At 34.1% G+C, this 20,835-nt stretch overlaps 3 protein-coding genes and 1 non-coding gene across 5 annotated transcripts; all 4 read right to left on the reverse strand.

Annotated features, from left to right (window-relative positions):
• Positions 1–6,519: 6,519 nt before the first annotated feature.
• On the reverse strand, positions 6,520–10,667 carry LOC121255698 (F-box/LRR-repeat protein 10-like). 2 transcript variants are annotated; one of them, XM_041156183.1, is made up of 4 exons: positions 10,218–10,667; positions 9,552–9,760; positions 9,179–9,272; positions 6,520–8,271 (listed from the first exon to the last, which is right to left on the reverse strand). In XM_041156183.1, the coding sequence occupies exons 1-4, from the start codon at positions 10,389–10,391 to the stop codon at positions 6,820–6,822; spliced, it is 1,929 nt and encodes a 642-aa protein (XP_041012117.1). In that variant the 5' UTR covers positions 10,392–10,667; the 3' UTR covers positions 6,520–6,819. The 2 variants fall into 2 exon arrangements, with proteins under 2 accessions (XP_041012117.1, XP_041012118.1); XM_041156184.1 differs by lacking the exons at positions 9,179–9,272; positions 10,218–10,667 and having other exon boundaries at positions 9,552–9,713.
• Positions 10,668–12,626: 1,959 nt separating this feature from the next.
• LOC121255988 (heterodimeric geranylgeranyl pyrophosphate synthase small subunit, chloroplastic-like) lies at positions 12,627–14,543 on the reverse strand. Its single transcript, XM_041156564.1, has 2 exons — positions 13,957–14,543; positions 12,627–13,484 (listed from the first exon to the last, which is right to left on the reverse strand). Exons 1-2 carry the CDS (start codon positions 14,296–14,298, stop codon positions 12,822–12,824), a joined length of 1,005 nt encoding a protein of 334 aa, XP_041012498.1. The 5' UTR covers positions 14,299–14,543; the 3' UTR covers positions 12,627–12,821.
• A 1,922-nt stretch (positions 14,544–16,465) lies between these two features.
• On the reverse strand, positions 16,466–16,617 carry LOC121256789. Its single transcript, XR_005939080.1, has one exon. It is a non-coding gene; the product is annotated as a U4 spliceosomal RNA (small nuclear RNA).
• Positions 16,618–17,553: 936 nt separating this feature from the next.
• Positions 17,554–18,980, reverse strand: LOC121255875 (acetylserotonin O-methyltransferase-like). Its single transcript, XM_041156417.1, is given in 3 exon segments — positions 17,554–18,024; positions 18,148–18,221; positions 18,224–18,980. Coding segments are annotated over 3 exon segments (1,062 nt in total). The 5' UTR covers positions 18,909–18,980; the 3' UTR covers positions 17,554–17,721.
• Between the last annotated feature and the right edge of the window lie 1,855 nt (positions 18,981–20,835).

Below are 20,835 nucleotides of genomic sequence, written 5' to 3' on the forward strand. Positions count from 1 at the left end.
AAGTTAAAGAAGCACGTTGAATTTTGAAACTTCACTTGCACAATAATTAATTGGAAGTACCATAGAGTCTAGTCTGGTCTAATAATTATTTGGAGCTTGAGGAATAGTGGGATTGGACGTGACTATGATATGATTGGATGACTCAAAAGTCACTTGTATGCAAGTTTCACTTATTTAAAAAGTCTATCATTTAAAAAAGAAAAATTCTATTTGTCTCGACATGGGTCTAACATTTTTTTATCAAGAATAATGCTACTCATCATCCTAATTTTCATGATCCTTTCATCATTTTATGATGTGGTATTAGGTGATTGAAAATTATTTATTACATTTTACTTGTGAACTTATCATTTAATGCCACATTATAGGATGATGGGAGTTGAGATGATGAATAGATTTTTTTCTTTCATCAATATTGGCCCAGTTGAGACTCGTCCATGCCCAATCCCAATGGACAAACCAACCTTCAATCTGTCCCTATCTCTATAATCCACCCGCCTTCCCCAGTCCCTGAAAGCCCTCCTTTGATCTTGGGCCTAGCCCTCTTTCTCAACTCGAGTCTTAACTTCAGCGGCTTTCATCGTTGATGAACACCTGCGCTAATAAGAGAAAGAAGTGGGGAGCCTATGCCTTGAATGAATCAATAACAACAAACTAGTTGAATGAGGAATCAAGAGACGAATAGGGGGAATGACCTATCAATTATTGGTGGACCTTTCCTTGAACCGGTCACGGAGCTATCAACTGAGTTGTTTAGGTTGTGGAATTCCATCTCCAATTGGGGGCTTCGATTCGAGGGTGATCAAGGAGACCCAAACTTTAGATCTCTTCTCTATGGGGGGAGGTTTTTTTCATATCAAGAGTGTGTTGTTTAGATTTTGTGATTCGATCTTGGTTACACTCCTATCTCTAAAGATCGCTTCGCTTGCTACTAAGAACTCAAGGAACTTGAACTTGTAACCTTGATTTTGAGATTTGCATAAGAGACCATTGAACCCTCTAGCGACATCTTTCAAAAGCCTAACGAATAGAATGTTCGTATCGGAAGCTTAATATTGAAAAGTAACAACTTGTCAAAACTCCATCTTTTTGGCATAAAAATCGATTTCACTCATAATGGGAGACTAGAAGAGGAAGGATTACCCATTCTAAAGTCATGAATCCTGAGTTTAAGAATTTCTTATCGAGTTAGGAAAGTGGGAATTTTTGCCCTAAAGACACATCTCTCTCCGTGAAGTAAGATAAAAGTATAATCTTTTTTTTTTTCCTTCCCATTATGAGTGCCAAAAACATGGGTTTCATAAAATCTGATCGTTCTTATCTCCCTCTTATGAGTGGAATCGGTTTTTTTTTTGAAAAGGTAAAGCCAAAAAGTATAACTTGTATAAATTAACAATATCATTGATTTAATGACAGAAGAGGTTCCTATGTATAGAGGGGACCTCGCCGTTTAAAAAGTAATCACGATGGTGTTCTTTGTAGCAGTCAAAGGGATTGGTTTACTTTTGGACATGCTTCGTTTACTCTACTCTTCTTCTTTGAACATATTTGGCATGGTGCTGAACTTTGTTTATAGATGTTTTTGCCAGTATTGACCCATATTTGGATGCTCGAGTAGAATTTGGAGCAAAGGATCGGACTAATGACGTATACAATACTTGAATTCTCAATGTAGATGCTACATAGTTGGTTCTCATCTTTTAGAGATTACAAGTGTAATAGGAGCATCCGTCAACAAAAGGATCACCCCATTTTTTTTTATTTAGTAATTACGGATGTATTTTTTAATGATGTTGTGATCTTTAAAAAAATGTGAGGGATAAAAATAAAAAAGTCAAATGGCGTTATCGAGACCCATCATCGGACTGCACCTTGTAGCCGAACTCTTTAAATAAATATTTTTATTTATTTATATTAGATTTATTTATATTTTTTTAAGAAATTGTGTGAGGTTTCCACTCTGATTTTGTAAATATACTTTCTCTGTACCTATTCTTCTTTTCCCATCCAATCCAAATATGGGTTATAAAATGAAAAACGCTTTGGATAGGCTCCTTGAGATCCAAACATTGCTATAAACGAAAAATACTATAAAATCAGAAAATTACATTCTTAGTATCATGTACGTTGCTTAAATATTTATAAATATAATTATTAGTATATAAGCTATATATAGTTATTACCAAATGTTCGAAGTTTGGTTATTAAGTAGCTATGATATAAATAGACAAATAGATCAATAATATAATATAAATAATTTATTTTATCATATTAAATACCTTGTGAAGAAAATTGAACTCATTCAAATAATCAATTAGTTTTTTTTTAAATAAAAATAAAACATAACTTGATGATAAGTTTGACTCGTATTCAAATAAAAATAAACTGAATAAGGATTGATTAGATACCAACCACTCAAATTCGACTCATTTTCACCGATATTTATTGATTGTCTTAGTTCATCAAATAGTTTTCCCAAGTCGCCAAGCAAGCCTGTAAATTTTGGATAAAAGACAAATAGTCTTTTATTTATCATATAATAAGATTGTAACCTTGTTATTGCCGAGCATTCATTTTGAGTGTCTTGTGTTTAAATGTGTCTTAGAGCTAGTTTGGATTCAGATATTAGATGAGATAGTTTTAGATGCAAGTTAAAAAAAATATTGTCAGAATATTATTTTTAATATTATTATTATTTTGGAATCTGAAAATATTGAATTGTTTATTATATTTCGTGTGAGAAGTTGAGAAAGTTGTAATGATAAGATGTGATAAAACATTTCTTAAATCCAAACGAGACCTTAGCCTTCCGTGATTGACACAAAAATAAATAGTAATACAAATATAGTGTTTTTCTAATTTTTTAAAACTATATTTTAAATAAGTGATATATTTATAAAATAATAATATTTCTATAATTTTATTTTATAAAAACATAGTCAATGGATAAGATATTTATAAAATAACCATGAAAAAAATGATGGTCCTTGTAAGGGGAAAAATTTTATCATTATTTTTTAAAACTTAAGCATGTGTCTGACTCCCAAATTCAGTTGAGTTCAGTCTAATTTTAATCTGAGTCTAACATTCAAATATCCAACTCTCAAATTATTAAACTCATCCCAACTCAAAACCTTTTTACATGTGAAACCCACAATCTTTTTCAACTTAAAATATCTTTATATGTGAGACTCACAATCTTTTTCAATTTCTTATAGAAAGTATTAAACTCATCTTAACATCCAAACATATTTTAAACTTAGTTTAAATAGATCCAACATAAATTTTCTTCATTACTTAACTCACTACTCACAAACGCAACTAAGAGTATTCTCATTGGCTTGATCAAATTTCTCTTCAAAATTTAGCCAATATTATACTTTTTTACATTTTGCCTATTCTATTTACATTCAATCTCCACATTGAATTAGCCATTTACTCTCTATATAATAATAAAATATTATTAATTTAATAATTTTTTTATTTAATTTATTTGTATCACATTTTATTATTCTACCAATTTAATATTAATAATAATTATATTCTAATTAAATTAAATTAATATTTATTACATTTATTAAACATTAAATTAAAATTAAATATTAATATTAATAATAATTATATTCTAATTAAATTAATATTAATATTTATCACATTTATTAAATGTTAATATTAATAATAATTATATTATAATTAACTTAATAATTAATATTCTAATTAATATTACCTAATTTATTTATTTTTATCACATTTTATATTTAATAATAATAAATTAAATCAAAATTTTTAATTATAAAAAATACCTACATATTTTGTGAGAAAAATATAAATTAAATATTTTAATATTTAACTAACCTACTATTCACTTATAACTTTAGAGAATCATTGTAATAAAAATTTAAAATTTTATAAAAATACCTAATTCAGTACGATAGTTTTTCGAAATATATTGACTAAAATTTAACTCTCATTTTGATCAAACCAATGAGATGCTCTGACAAAATTTTTCTCAACCCTTCATCGAGCAGTTTGATGGGCTCAAGGCGTATTCGCCAAAGACATGTACTAACCACTGACAATGAGAATGCGATGCTTGTACTGACGATTAGACTTGTACTACCTCTTAAGGATCCTCCAGAGTCAAGCGACCTTTTATTTTTTAATAATGCATTTTTCGATCAGACATAAGATGTTATTTGGGACAGATACCTTAATTTACTCTATTTAATTATTATAAAATTTTTAAATTTACGTATAAAATATAATAAATAATTTAATTTTTTAAAATTTTATAATAATAAATAATATTTTATTCAATTTTTATCTCATTTTATTTTATTTTAATTATCTATTTAAACATTTTTTAAAATTTAAAGATTAGTACGTAACAGTTATTTCTTGCAAAATAATGTTATATTCAAGTTTAAGTAGGCATTTTTTTAAAATAAAAAGTTGTGTGTAATATTAAAAAGATAATGTTTTTATATAAATTTTATATTTATTCATTTTATTTAAATGAAATGCATAAATTTGTAAACTTTAAAATTATAAATATCATTTCTTATATTTATATTTAAGAATTTTTTTAGAATTTTTTTTTATTAAATATCTTTTTAAAATAATTATATTTATAAATTAGTGTGCATGACATACATTTCACTCTACTTATATGATAATTTGGTATTTATAAAGAACCTGATTTTTAAATTTCTCTCATAAATCATTTCTGTCTAAATTATCAAATGTGACGCGGTGCTAATCGGACACTTGTCATATTTTATTAACATATGTATAACAGGAAAATGATTTAATTTTGTTTAAATCATAAAAAGTAAAAACCTCGAAAAATAATTCAAGAAGTAATTTAATATTATATTTAAAAATAAAACAAATAACAAAGTTGGGTAAAAATCAACATAGCAAATAGCTAAACTGTTTATTCTTTTTTATTTTATAATTCATGTGAAAAAGATATCAAATGACATGAATAATATTATCTGAGATGTTAATAATGTCACGTTCGTACAGTGATGCTAGTACGAAGGCTACTCCCATCAACTCTTCTAGCTGTTTAGGGCTTTATGGGCGTCCTTGAGAACCATCAACGGGGGGTCGGCCCACCCCGACGTCATCTAATTTCAGGCCCATTCAACATGAAAATTGATCAGAAAGTACCACTCAAATGAACTCTAAATTTGTACATCCACGTGTCACGTATCTGGGGGGCCAATTGAATTGAACATCTTATCCTCATAGGTTGTGTTATTAATGACCGGCATTTTAAACTCAAATCATTCGTAATCTAAATCTACATCATGAAAGATAGGATCGGAAAATTGGAATTTTGCAGCAGAATTAAATCTCATAATGATTAGGGTTTGGATGAAAGTCCAGACAACCTCGCTTTATGAAGAGAGAATACAGAATACAGAATCCATTATTATTCTCCCCAGATGAAAAGTATTAGAATCACCGGTAATCAAACACACAACATATTTCATAATATATATTATAAAATAAAAATATTTTACGAATAGAAGATATATTTGCAACTTATTTATTAACTTATCAATTAATTGACGTGGAAGCTTTCAATATCATTTAGTTATATTTAATTTATTTTTGCAAATGTTATTGATCTCATAGAAATGATTTATTCTTTTTTCTTTACGAGTAATAGACTTCATTAATAACTGCTAAGGTGGTAGCTCAGTTGGTACGAGCTATTATTCCATAACCTCAAAGTCAGGAGTTTGAGTTGGGCGTAAGTCGAAACCACCTGCGAGAGTAGTGCTTAACCAAGTATCTATGAGATGGACTTTGAACCGGCTGACAGCTTGGTGGTGTTGTGGTTACGGGCTCGTCCATTGAGCAGTAGCTATGGCTCAAATCGGACATTCCACAGCATAAATGGGCTCCTAGTCTCTTATGGTCACGCCTAGAGAGGGTAGCTATACTGGTTGCCCCTACCTTCACTTTTTGAGAGGACAAAAAAATAGACTTCATTAATAACAACAGTTAATATAGACATATATTATGTAGCCTAAAAATAATTATAAAGACGATCTTTCCACTATCAAAATCCAGTAATCTTTTTATTAATATGATATTTCTGCAGAAATTGTTAGAAACTGCTCATTACACAATGAAATGCATGCATCGATTATTGGATCGATATATTTTGACTGCTAACCAACTTTCAAATTCTTGGAGTAGGAATCTTGTGTTTCTAGCTATTCCTTTCATTGTCCAATCTGTAGCTTTTTGAGGCTGCTCTGATATATAAATGATTTATTTACAAGGATATTTGCAAATATTTCCTTAAGAGAAAAAATATTTGTGAGAAGTTTTGCCATCACAAAAAGATTCGTTAAAGTAAATCATAAATTGACATAATTTTATATAATATATTAGATTTACTTTACAATAAAAATAACTTTATAATCTAACGTATCACATCAAGTAACGTAAGTTCGACTCGTGAAATTTTAGCACTGTGGTACGTATATACTACATGTCTTGGCAACAAAGGCCTTCAGCGTGGCCGAAACAATTACCCAAATGAAATCCAAATCGAGTTCATTGGGAAGAATTACATAGAAAATAATTGATAAACAAACGCGTTTAAACTTATTTAAGTAGCAAACTTTACAGACATTCCCAAAGTGCATTGGTTGATGAAATCGAGTGAGGAAATCGAATTTTCTGAACTCTAACCACATGTTCATGATAAAAGAGTTACACCTATCCCAGATCGACACTAGCAAGCAATTATTTCGCAGGCATGTATAAATACACATTGGAATGTTATTGCGCGCATTATTCCATCGGTTCAGCATTGTTCTCAGCATCCCCCATCTCTTCATCATCATGCTCAATCTCGCCTTCGAGAAGCCACTGTTCGAGTTCGTCCACCTCCTCATAGTCATACGCCTCATCATAGTCAAGCACGTGTGAACCATCGGAGCAATCCCATCGATTAGCCCCCAATTTGCCACCATGGCATTCCACATGCAAATATGGTCTATTCCTAGCTAAAGCATCTACCAAATCCCTATTAACACTTCCCCTGACGCCCAGCCATCTCAGCCTTGGAAAGTACGGTTTCTTCAACCAACGGAATGCAAGTTGTGTGATGCCACCACATTCATATAGATCCAGCAACCTCAAGCTACTACCATGCCATCGGTCCTCATAAACCTGCATCGAGGCTAATGCCATGACAGCTGTGTCGCCAACGAGTGGGCAAAACTGCATCCGAAGTTCAGAGAATGGAACCCGACTTCTTGCCAGTAGCAAAATTCCGTAATCAGAAAGGTTAGGAATATTTGATAGGTCCAATTCTCGCAACTTCATCCTACAAGAACCATCAAATAATGCTGAAATACATTTATCAGTGAGTCGCCTGCACCCTCGAATGGACAATCTAACAAGTGAACCAATAACCCCCGGTCTTAAATATGTCAATCCCACATCACTTATATCTGAGCCATCCAACAGCAAAGTCTTCAATTGAGGAAGAGTGCTGATGGCTCGAAGTGCTTCATCCCCAAGGTTTTTGCAATTTCTCAGGTCAAGAATTCTTAGATCCTTGTTGGATACCAAATTCATGACTGCCCGATTGGTTAAAAGATTGCAAAATATCAAGCTAACATGTATCAAAGAAAGGGAAGTTGCAGAGATATCATGAAAAACTAGATCAGTTAACTGGGTCCCCAGAGACACCTGAAGCTTGTGTAGCCTAGAGCATGAATGCAAGATTGTTTTGAAACCTGTGTCGGTAACTCGACAAAAGCCACCAAGACATATGCTTTCCATCTTTGCACATTTATCAGCCATGAAGAGGACTCCAAGATCATTGACTCGTCTAAAATAGGTAACAATGAACTCCTGGCGTCGAACCAATGAGAGACGTCTCAGTTTCCCATATTGATTGAGTTGTTGAAGGCCATAGTTGGTCAAGTCAAGTCCGATTTCTGGTTCAGTTAATGGTGCATCTGAAAGATCCAAATGGGTCAAGGAGACTAGACCTTGAGATATTGTACCAACCATAGTGTCGGTTATATGGTCTACTGATAGGCACAATTTCTGAATGTTTGACAATATGGATGGTCGAACATGATTTGGTGACTGATGGGGTCCCAAATTTGGGCTAACCATCTCAATCACTGTTTCTGAAGGAATGTAGTCGATCTCAAGAGAAGTGAGTTTTTCAGATGCCAAAGCCCAAACTTGAGCATCAAACGAAACATCAAACATCAGGATCAGTGCCTACAAAAAGATTGCAATAAAAATCAGACAAGACACATGAGAAAATTATAAAATTGCATGGAAACAATTATGAAATCAGACAACTGTACATCTGGAAAGAATTCTGGAAAGATAGATAGAGTTTCTCTAATTAAGCTGCATGCAAGATCCACATAGTATCTACAAAAAACTTCAGCATATGCTACACTTTTAATTATTAATCAGGGTGGCCCCAAAATACCAAATGGCCAAGAACGAACAATATGCCTTTCAAGCATGACAATGGCAAGTGCAAACTTCTGAATTCAAAACAATATGGAAGAAAAAAAAGTCAAACGAATATGATAAGTAACCATCACAAGTCAATATGAAATACAAAAGTTACTAAAATAAGTATCCATATTATCCAATGCATTACAAATTGAACAAGAATTTTATCAAAATGACGCAGTCCTGTATTTGATATTTTAATCAGGTCAATAACCAAATGGTAGTAACTTACTAACTTCACCCTTACTCACAGGACAATATCCATCAACATAAAGGAGGGATCTAATAACGATCACAGGAACTGAGGCAACAAGCTAAAATACATAGAACTGTATTTATGAATAGTACTGCTGATCACATGTTACTTCAATCTGTAAAAAAAAAAGAGGGATGCTATTCATCATCCCATACCACACACTTTACATAGTTTAAAATTATTTATTATTTTATTTTATTTTTGTTAAACTAATTGAGTTGTTCTATTTATCATCCATACACCACATACTTGTCATAAGAAAAATGAAAAAAAAAATTTTAAATAAGTGAAGTGTGTGGTGTGTGGGAATGATAAGTAGAATTATTCTTACACTCGGACATTCTCTTTTTTCAACATTTACTAAGTGTTCTATATTTAATTACTCTTCCAGTTAAGCCTTACTTCTAGCTGAGTGCAACCGCAGAGCAAATCCTTCAGATCAGAAATATCAATCGTCTGCCCTCTTTTTTCGGCCACTGAACCCAAGCAGAGAGACCTGAAGAAATTAAACACCCAAAGCTAATAATCCCACCACTAAAATTAGGCAACAACTTAAACCATGCCATTATAAATCTAATGATCACGTATATGTATCTTCACCGAATTAGGATCCTCTTACGTTTTTCTTTTTGGCTAAGTCCACTCTGAAAGTGTTAACAATTAGTTTTTAATTAAATAGATACGATTCTTCATCTCAACCATACGACTCAAAAGAGATGCACAGATTAAAATCCTACAGCTACGCTTCAAGCACAAAAAAATAGAGAGAGAAAACCTTAGATCCGGGCATCGCCTGCCGATCTCAGAAAGAAGTTTCCCGCTAAAATTGGCGCAATTGTGCAGGCACAGTTCGTGCAATGGAGGACGAAGCAAGAGCTTGATTGCCGAATCGTTGAGGCGATCGCAGTCAATTTTAAGGCTCTTCAGGTAAGGGTTTGGAGGCTGCAACAAAGGCCGCAGCAAATCCACTGAAGGAGCAATATCCTGCGACAGCAACCGACCAGAAAGAAATTAACCGAAAATTAAATGAAAAGGGAAGGGTAAGAGAAAAATAATAAAGAAACTTTTGGAATAACAAAATCCAAAAGTTATAAGTTTTTTAATCCATCTTTCCGTTTCTCAGCACCGAGTAAAACTTTGGGGAATGTTTGTTTAGACATTTTTATAGAGAAGCAAACAAGGCTGCTCATTATATTGCTAGAGAAATGTTGATAGAATCAACATGCGGTGGGATTGTATTCCGGACTTTTTTACCTCAAACTTGTGGTTTGATTTATGTCTGTAATTCCTCTTTGGATTAATGAAGTTCATGGTTTGTTATAAAAAAAAAAATGTTAGAAGCCAAAATTCTAAATGTTTTCTCCATTTCCATGAAATTCTCGGCATCCAAACGGGGCAAAGGGTTTTCTAAGGAGGTATAACGAGAGAGGAAGTTACTCACGAGGAGGTGGAAGGTGGGGAGGAAGGAGAGGATCTGAGAGGCGCAGGTCCTGAAGGCGGTACACGTGGACGCGGCACAGCAGATCGATCCGACGTCGAGTTTCGTCATGATGGTGGCGAGTAGTGCCGGTGGCAGGAGCTCCAGGCTCTTCTCTCGGGGCTCGTTGGTACCCATGGAATTCTCGGACAAATTGGCTGTAGGACCTCGCGGTCAATGTGTTCCCTATCGCCACTGCGTGGCATGTTAGTTCCGACTTCCGAGTGCCGACCTTGAGTACGCTTGGAGTTTACCCACGTGACAGATTTTTATTGGCTACAATCTTAGGGTGTTTCTTCTTGTTTAATAGTATCAAATCTGTTAACGCCCGAAAACACAAAGTTCGGAAGGAAAGAAAGATTTATTCTCGGAATGAGCTTAGGTGGGTGGGGGCCTCGATCAGTGTTGTTTGGAGCTTTCAACAGTAGTTTAGTGCGATTGTACGGTATTGATGCGTTCATCCATAATAGTAAATAGTATTTTAATACAGAGAAAATAAGAATAAATGAATATACAGATTTAAGTAGTTCGACACTCGACCTACATCCACCAGGGTTTGGAGATGGAAGATTCTATTATAATATGTTTATTTACAATCTCTCATTTCCTCTTATTTTTCACTGTACAATGGAAGCTAGACATCTACTAGCTGGAGAAGATACTCTCTCTGGAACTCTCTGACTTGAGGTTGAAGAAGAAGAAGTCGAAGTCAATCCAAAAGTCCCCGAAACTGTAGGCACCTTGATATGAACCTGCGGGAATGAAATCCCTTGAATTCAAAGTCAATTTGAAAACTCCCCAAGAAAGCTAAAATCAAGTCAATGGATGAAGAATCTAGATTCGATGAGAATTCATTTCAAGAATCTAGATTATATTAAAATCTAGATCCATTGAAGAACCTGTCTCAAGAACCCATATTACAAAGGAGGAACGTCACAAAAGTTGTGATTTACCTTTGAGAAGTTCAAAAGTTCAATCAAGAACAAGAGGAGATAAACTCAACTCACAATGAATAAATTTATCAAATTTCATAAATTTCTTAAAATGAGGTTATAAAGAGTATTTAAACCTAAACCTAATTAAAACCCTAGCAAAAATAAAGCTCATTTTACCCAAAATAACCCTGGATGAACGGTGCCACGGCTACAGTGTTGCGGCTACAGTAACGCTACAGTAACGCTAAAGTAACCTCTAGAAACCCTAGTTCAATGAAATAATAATTTTCCCAACATGCCCTTGCATAGGCCCCCTTTAAGTCATTCCCATAATAAACTCAATTATTCTAAACTAAAAAAATAAGTCATTTAAATGAATTAAATAAGTTGAAAGCCTTCAAGTGCCCAAAGCCTTTAAGTCATGTTGTTGTCCTCTTCCATAACTTATCAAATGAATCGAAACTGGATATTTATCCTTCAAACCCATTTTGAACGTTTGGCTCTTGCTAGACTCGTCTCAAATGGATTGCATCAATCATTTCACTTCTTCCTTGATCTTCTTAGCTCTTATTTTTATATTTAGTCCATATGGAACATACAAATGATCTTTAAGTCTAGACCCACTTTGGTTCCCATCACACCCTGTCCTTTTTATCTGACCATCTTCATGTGTACACCTCAATAGTGGTGAGGATGTTTGCTTTGCATGTCTGACCCCATCTCCCTTTTCCACTTTCTCCGAACACCGTCACCCCTAGTCCCTTCTTGTCTTCTTTCATTTTTTCATATTTTTGTCTTTTAGTGATGACCCATTTGATGGGCTGAATCTTTAAAATCACTTTGGGTCTGGTGTATTTTACCCCCTTACAAAATTCTTCACATTTTTTTACGGTGTTCTTAACTTCTTAAATACCAAAAAACCAAAAAGTGTTCATTTGGTTTTAAAGAAGTAATATTTTGATATTTTACTACAAAACTATCTTCAAAACCCTAAACTACAACCTGAACATGCACGGGAAAAAATCCCTCCAATAAAATCTCTTAGATTACCATGTCTCTTTTTTTTTTTTTTTTAAAACAAAATCTCCTTTTTTTTTGAGATTACCATGTACCCTTTAAAGGTACGAGACATTGTTTTAAAATAAGATTAACGGTATTAGATCAACATAAAGAAGGGGCTAATTTCATATTAAAGGAGGAGCTACCAATACCATTAATCCTACTACAATACGTCTTCTAGGGATTTAATAGACTAGTTGAAAGACACTGTTCCAAGGAAAACTTTCATCCTTCTGAAACTCATTGGCTCGCTACGCAATGAAATCCGCTTCCTGTTCTCATGAATCTGCAGTTGAAAGGGGAAATGCAATATGTTTAACTATATAATACATGCCCATGAGCCGTTCCTCTAGCTCTAGGCTGAACAATACGCGCTGTGTTGCAATAATAGTTGAGGTTTTATGGCACTTAGATAATAAACTCGTTCTAGAACAAGAGTTGAGCCAAAATGGAAAAGGAGAAAGAAGAAGAAGAATCAGGCCACCAGATATCAGCAATATATAATCACAACTGAGTTACTGATACAAATCGGGTAGTCCTCATCGATGCCGACATCAGCTCTGCTGAAACTCCATTAACTTGCATCACCAACACTAAAACCTCTGTCAGCAGCATAATCCACAAAGCTATAAAGAGGTACCACACTCTCACCATACTTCTCAAACCCATCCAATTCCCTCTTGGCCTTGGCCCTAAGCTCCTCTGCCACCTCCATTGCCTTATCAACTCCATACACTCCTACATAACTCTTCCCCTTCTTTGGCTCTTTAGTTTCCTCAAATTTCCTCGATTTCTCTTCCAAAACATCATCCACAACTTGATACAACATCCCAACAGCTCTCCCATAACTCCTCAATCTCTGTATTTCGTCATCTCCAGCACCGGCTAGTAACCCTCCACACACTGCAGAGCACTCACCCATTTCCCCAAACTTCTTTTCTTGCACGAATTCAACAGCATTGGAACTGCCCTCAAGGTCAAGGAACTGACCAGCAGCCATGCCGGTGGACCCTACAGCTTGGGCAATCTCTGTAATCACACGTAGAAGACGGGCTTCAGGCACGAGGTCAAAAGGTGTATGGGAGACAATGTGGCGAAAGCCGAGTGGAAAGAGAGCGTCCCCGGCCAGGATTGCCATATCAACTCCATACATTGTGTGGTTTGAGGGCTGGCCTCGGCGTGAAGGGTCATCATCCATACAGGGAAGGTCGTCGTGGATCAGTGAAGCTGCATGAACCTGTTTAAGAACCAACGGAAATGACTCGATGAACCACAGCGGGAACGGGAGTAATAGTAAGATTCATTGTACAGGTTTTGAAACTAGAAAGAAACTGCCTTTCGGAAATTGTACAGGTTCTCAATTCGTTTTTTTGCCTAACCTTAAATTTTGGAAACCCAAAAGATTACTAGAAAGAAACTGAGTTTATTTTTCGGATTCAATTACGGCAAATTTCCAACGTAACAGAAGACATAACAGGCATTTAAGTACAGTTATATTGATAAGATTTAATTTATAAAATTTATAAATTAAAATATGCTATATAAATATTTATATTTAGGTATACTCACACAATTTTCCTATTCACATTTACAAATATCCGTCTTTGCTTCTCAATAGAGTCGATCGAGTACTCGTCAGTAATGTTAAATATAGTAAAAAGTAACTAGGAATTAAAAAATGAAAGGAAAGGGTCAGGGAAAAGCAGAACCATTTCGAGGGCGCATGCGGTGGGGAAGGCAGCAAGGCGGTTGCCACCTAAGAGCTCGCAAGCGGCGACGCACATGACGGGTGGTGCTCGCTTGGCCCCCTTTGATAGCACCGAGTACCGCATGGCCTCGTAGATCTTCTCCGGGTACTGCACCCGAATCGCCTCCTCCAGACTCTGGTTTATCTCGCCAATCAAGGTCGTCCAGTATCCCTTCAGATCGAACTGGGTGGAAACCAGAGAAGAAGACGACGAGCAGTGAATCGGAGGTGCTTTGAGGTTTGTGGGTATTCTTCTTGGCAGGTAGAGATGAGGTCCGGACGACATTACCGGCGAGAAAGCCATCGCCTTTACTTCTTTTTCTTGGATACTATGTTTGACAACTCTTTCTCTGTAAGACTCTACCTTTAAACTTTTATCTATTTATGAATCCCTCGAGTGCGACTCTTGTTCGAATTGGGATAGTGGAAACGTGTGAAGTCAGTCACTCGAAGTTTCGGACTCTGAAGTGGAGGTTTTAGGTGAATGCTGTGATTGCAGCGACTCAGGAAGTTGGGTTGTGAATGTGATCTGTCCAATGAGAGCGGTGAAGGATAAAATTGACTTAGGAGTTGGGAGGAGACTTGGGAGTTGACTTGTTTATCACATCTGATTTTTTTCCTATATTTTATTAAATCATTAGGCGCTCTATTTAAAAATTAATAAAAAAATTTATTTGAAAGTTGGTGTGTAAATCAATCTTCTATTTTATTAACAGAACGAATTGCTTTTCTTTTCGGAAAAATTCAAGACTAAAATCTTTTTTATAAGTAAAATATTATAATGTGTTTGCACTTTACACACCAGTTATCAGGTAGAAAAATTAAAGAATTAATAGAGCAACGCATCCTCCTCATATTTAATATCACAGGGAGTGACTCGATGACAGGACGTTTCCTCGTAGAAATTCAATCCATATTGATTATCCATTCAATATCTATATAATAATAAAATATTATTATTTTAATATTTTTTTTATTTAATTTATTTTTATCACATTTTATAATTTTATTAATTAAATATTAATAATAATTATATTTTAATTAAATTAATATTAAAAAAAATCATATTTTCAAAAGTCAATACTAATAATAAAAGTATTTGATTAAATTCATCTAAATTTCTATCTAAATTTCTTAATTACAAATAAAATAATATTTTTGTTTGGAGTGAGAAATTAATATTTTAATATTTACTTAGAGTGATAAATTAATATTTTAATATTTAATAAATCAATAGTAATATTCTATCTTTGACTAAACATTTTAGTTGAAATCTAAATTATTTTAGATATTTCTAATTTAAGTGGAGTTTTTTTGACAGAGATTATTTAAATTTTGACAATTATTCTCATTTGACCAAATGAACGAGAATGTTAGCGGCCAAGAATGAAAGGAAATGAGGTAATGAGTTCCGATCTAATATCCAGCCCGATTAATACCAGCAAGTCCAAGTGAAGTAATGCCTATATCCAGCTGGGATGAGTCTCCATCCCAGACTATTGCTTTTAAAAGCTCCCAAACGTTGTTGATCGGATCTCTATCTTGGAGTCCCCATGAATGTACCCAATCTCTCTGCCTCTTTGTCAATGCGTTGGTCGAATTTGCAGACTAAACGACGTCCCTACACTTTGGCCCTCCCCCTCAGAGTGGCTGTAATGGATCTGGACCGAATCGAGTTTTTGGGTTATCAAGTCGAGTTGAATTCAAATAATTCAAGCTTGAGCTCGCCGAGCCGATCCAAACTTGAGCTGGTCAAACATAAACTTTAGTCGAGTCGAATTATTTATTTATATTTATCTATACTCTTTAACAAGCCTAAGCTCAACCGAATTATTACATGTTTTGTTTACACTCTTTTTATATATATATATATATATTTATTTTTAAATGAATTGAATAATTAAAAATATCAAATTACAAAAAATATATAAAAAATGTAATGAAATTTGTACAACTAATACATCAAACTTATATTGAATTATAAAATTATAATATTTTTATGAATACATTTCTTATATGGTTTCTACATTGTAGTACATGAAACTACCAAAGTCCTACATACTAACTATATACTATAAATAATCATTTAAGTACTTAATTAACTAACATATAATTGTGAACTATATTCAATATATAGGAATAAATGACTAGGCATTAAGTAACTGTGTTATATACTACATATTTAATTACAAAGGTAACTATGCTTATATTATTAAATTTAATGTGTATAGAAGCATGTATATATGTATATATATATATATATATATCTGTGTGTGTATAAATTAATGCTGGACTCGAGCACGAACCAGCAAGACAGTTTGTATTTTCTTGTTGATGTGTGCTCAACTTCATTTGTTTATATCGGGTCGTATGCTCGAGTTATTGGACAGAATGTCCTCGTTCGCTGTGGATAGCTAAGCTGGCAAACATCCACGTTAGTATGAAAAATTCCTTGAAACTAAGAATTGTAGGGCTTTACCCCAGAGGGGAGCCCTTCCAGAAATTCTCGAAGGCCAGGGACGAACCCAGGCCTAAGAGGGGGTTTGGAAATAGTTTTCAACCAGCAATAGACGCGCCTCGGTTAGAACCTCACTAGCTGCGTCATTGCCCCAAGCGCAAAGATGCGTTTCGTCTTCATTTTGCTCTAGTTTTATATTCACCCATGCAATTCGGTCTGCCAAAACAAAGCAATGTGGGACTTAAAATTAACTTTATGCACAACAAAAATTTTCCGTTCGGTTTCTCCCTCATTTTCAGCACCTGAGCCAGTGAACATATTCCTTTGGACAATGCCAGTCCTCCGGCTCCCACTCCCAGCTCTCGCTGGGTGTTATCGCTAGCATATTTTTTTTTTTGTTTTTGTTTTTAACTTTGTGATTAAATAAGTGTTATTTAATGATTTTATTTAATGATTTTATAAATTTTTTTAAAAGAGTATTTACAAGTAAATACATGTAAAAAATAAAAGCAAAAAAAAAAAGAAAAAAAAAAACACCAAAATAACTAACGAGAACCAACGGTGGCTATAGTGCAAGGAAAATGATATTCTCACCAATGGTTCTTACTACTCGGTATTATCACTGGAATTTTTTATTTTTTCTTAATAATTAAGGAAATATTTTTTAATAATATTGTATTTTTTTATTTTTTTAAAAAATATTGAAAAGTGTAAAAAAATACACGTAAAAAAGATAACAAAAAAAAAAGAACAATTATGCCTAACGGTAGCTCTCAGCAGTGAGAGCTAGCAGCGGTAGATGTAGCACTGCCATTTTCATTTTCAACGTTACGTTTATTATTGTACGAAATTTTAGTTTTTTAAGCTCAGTTTGGATTGAGAGTTATTTTCAACTCATCTCATCATTATAATTTTTACAAATTCTTATACAAAATAGAATAAACAATTCAATTTTTTAAAATTATAAATAATAATAATATTAAAAAATAATATTTTAATAATATTTTATTCAATTTTTAACTTTCATCTCATCTCATCTCATCTCAACTCAATAGTCAAACCTTACCTTAATGGAACGCGTGTGGAAAAGACAGTAAAAGTAAACAAACTTTTCCATTATCATAGATGCACTTAAAACACCAAGCAAACTGCATCAACACAATGGTCTTATAGCGGTAGCCATGACAATTAACACAAACTGAAAGAAATTAGAACACTCATAAAGACTAAGAACCAGGCACATTCCTTTGACTTACTATATATATGAATTTAAGGAAATGCCTCAATTACAGATTGCACAGCACGAATGGGTTTCGCCCGGTACCTGCTAAATCCTGCCTTCCCAAGAACAAGTCCCCACTCCTCTAAAGTTCTCTCTTTGCCCGTTGTAGTATGAGCCATCATTATCATGTCTAGCGCCAACCTCGCATCTGTTAGTTTGTCCGATATTTTCGCTTCTTGATCAATTACAGCCTCAACAATTATCACCTTCCCTTTGTCCTCCGGAATAGCTTCTCTGCATTTTTTCAGGATTTGGATGCATTCGTTGTCTCCCCAATCATGCAGAACCCACTGCGATTCACAAACGTAATACATAAAGGAATATTTAAGCCAATGAGCTAGACATCGTCAAGGATACTAATCAAATAAATGACATACGTTGATGACAACATTTTCATCGTGGACCAAACTTACCATTAGGAAAGCAGCATCAGCCTTTGGAACACTTGCAAACATGTCACCTCCGACATGTTCAATTCCGGGAACTCTGCCGCATCAGAGACAACATGGGGAAGATCAAAGTTGATGCCTCGAATCCATTGACACGACTTAACCAACAACTGCAAAGTCGTTCCGTTGCCTCCACCCACGTCCACCAAACTGCGAAGCCCGTCAAATACCTCTGGACAACCTTGAAGAATCGCAGGCACCACCAACCTGGCATCACACGCCATTGCTTCATTGAGGAGACGGCTATGACCAGGATTTTCTGCTGCATACCTCCATATGTCTTCACCATGAACTACATCAAACGGTGCAGTCTCATAGGCTAGGACACGGGCACTTAGGCTATGCCATGGTGCCAGCATAACTGGGCTGCTCTCAAACAAAATAAGAGCAGCCATGCTATGTTCTCCATTCCGCAAAAGACGGCTAGATAGACGTGTTTGTGCATAACCTGGGGAGCCTTGGGTGATGGGCATCTCTTTGAATATTCCGCGGTGCGTTAGGAACCTCATGACGCGGTAGAGTGGGGACGGATCGCAACCTAGAGTTGATGACAACTCGGAGAGTGTCATAGGGCCTCCTCCATGGCTTTCAATGGTATCAGCTATCCCAAGTTCAATGGCGCACTTGACTACTGCCATTTCTGTGAACCCGAATATGTATTTCCAGATACCCACTTCCGCTTGTTCTTCTCCCTCATCCCACTCTGATCTCTGTGTATTTTCCATCTCTTTCTCCCTCTGTTTGAGCAAGCTCTATTAATTGCAGATGTGGTGAGACATTTCAGGTTAAAGCTTCATATATATATACAAGAGTCATCTATGTTTATCATTTTTCAAGAATGATTGCCGCATCAGGAAATGTATTTGTCACAATGATACTTTCATGCCACCACTGCTATTTTTTTAACGATAATTCAACAGGGAAGACTGGCCCTCTAATGTGGACGAGTGCTGCATGTTTTTTATTTTTATTTTTTTATTGTAATTAAAGATAGCTAGGCCATAGACAAGACGTTTGTGCATGCATTCAAATCACGTTTAATTTACTAAAAGGGAAATACCCAATGTATAAATAGATTACGTCAAAATAATCTCACATATTAACATGATTTTACGTGATTTGTCAGATTATAAAATTAATTTTATTATAAAATATATCTAATAGATCAAATAAAATCATATTAGTTTGTGTGATTATTTTTATATAATTCATTTATAAATATAGCATTACTCTTACTAAAAAAGTGACTAAAAACTTTTACTCATAAAACCCATGATTTAGCCTTGATCAATGAACCGGCCGTGATTACACTGTTAGTTGATGCAATTGTGCATGTTGGGTCTGTGGAGTCTAATTTGTCAAATGAGAAAACGTGAAGCGGAAACAGAGAGAATAACCTAAAATATGTTTTTCAAGAGTTTTTGTTGTATGCCTATATATAACTCCACAATTTATTCCTATTTTTCACTGAATAGACTCCTCTACAACTCCATAAACGTAGGCACGTTTTCAAATTATGTAAATCTCTATATCATGTGTGATTGTTATATTTTTCGTTGCCTTTTGCTGGTTTGTAACATCATTGGTAAATTGGTAAGAACTTGATGGATTTTTTGCAACAGTGCACAATCTAGCCCAACTGGTGATCACATTATCTTGATTACATAATTAATGTGATAACCCATTTTGATAAAAGATACAGGTATGTGGTGTATTAGATCATACATTGTTTGAAAATGATAAGTTTTTACTCTTTATAATGTTTTAATAGACTCTAATTATATCATTGACTAGTCTTTTTAAAATATAAGTCATGCAGTTATGATTCTATAAACACCTAAGAGGAATTTTGATTAATGTTGGAGTATAGGTTAGAAAATTGCAAAACTCTAGGACATGATTTTTAGATATTAGGCTTCAATATTTAATTATAAGAATGACATAAGAATTTTTTTATAGGAGTATTTTTTTTTAAAGATCAGGCATTTCATTGGGCATTACAATTACAGTATTAGTTTGAATCTTCAAGTCCTCTCAACTCATTTCAATTTATCATTACAACTTTTTCAAATTTCAACATAAAATATAATAAACAATTTAACTTTTTCAAATCCTAAAATAATAATAATATTAAAAAATATTCTAACAATATTTTATCATCTCAACTCAACTCATTTCAACATCTAAACATACTATATATCCACAATGTCGGGGGCAGAATATACCTTGTTCCGAACCTTTAACCAATATTGCCCTTTTGTTTTGTTGGTTGATACATGAACTCAGGTTCTTCATGTGTTCGTGCAAAAACATGTGCTATGCTTAATTTATTCGATCTTTTGTTTTGTTGGTTGGTAAATGAACTCAGGTTTTTCATGGGTTCATGCAAAAACATGTGTTATGCTTAATTTATTCTTTTTTATGTACCACACCAGCATTTTTAAGCTTTAGTGCAGATACGGGATATTTCCAAATCTCGGCCTCATAATATTTTATAAAATTTTCATGCAAACTTTTGGGTGCGGTAAGTCCTTTGGTAAAAAAGAAAAAGACAGCCATTATGGTTAAAAAAATGAGTTGCGTTACATATACTCATTTTTATATATTTTTTACACATTTTATTGTTGTGATTAACTAAAATAATTATTTTAT

The sequence above is a fragment of the Juglans microcarpa x Juglans regia genome, chromosome 3D (assembly GCF_004785595.1).
Source record: "Juglans microcarpa x Juglans regia isolate MS1-56 chromosome 3D, Jm3101_v1.0, whole genome shotgun sequence".
Classification (NCBI taxonomy): Eukaryota; Viridiplantae; Streptophyta; class Magnoliopsida; order Fagales; family Juglandaceae; genus Juglans; species Juglans microcarpa x Juglans regia.

Excerpts from the sequence above, each read along its gene's own strand:
- LOC121255988 (XM_041156564.1), bottom strand. The coding sequence starts at position 14,298 with ATGGCTTTCTCGCCGGTAATGTCGTCCGGACCTCATCTCTACCTGCCA. Across the intron at positions 13,485-13,956 it reads CCGCATGCGCCCTCGAAATG|GTTCATGCAGCTTCACTGAT; the intron begins GTTCTGCTTTTC and ends GTTCTTAAACAG.
- LOC121255698 (XM_041156183.1), bottom strand. The coding sequence starts at position 10,391 with ATGGGTACCAACGAGCCCCGAGAGAAGAGCCTGGAGCTCCTGCCACCG. Across the intron at positions 9,761-10,217 it reads TCCCCACCTTCCACCTCCTC|GATATTGCTCCTTCAGTGGA; the intron begins GTGAGTAACTTC and ends TTGCTGTCGCAG. Across the intron at positions 8,272-9,178 it reads GCGGTTGCACTCAGCTAGAA|GCACTGATCCTGATGTTTGA; the intron begins GTAAGGCTTAAC and ends ATCTTTTTGTAG.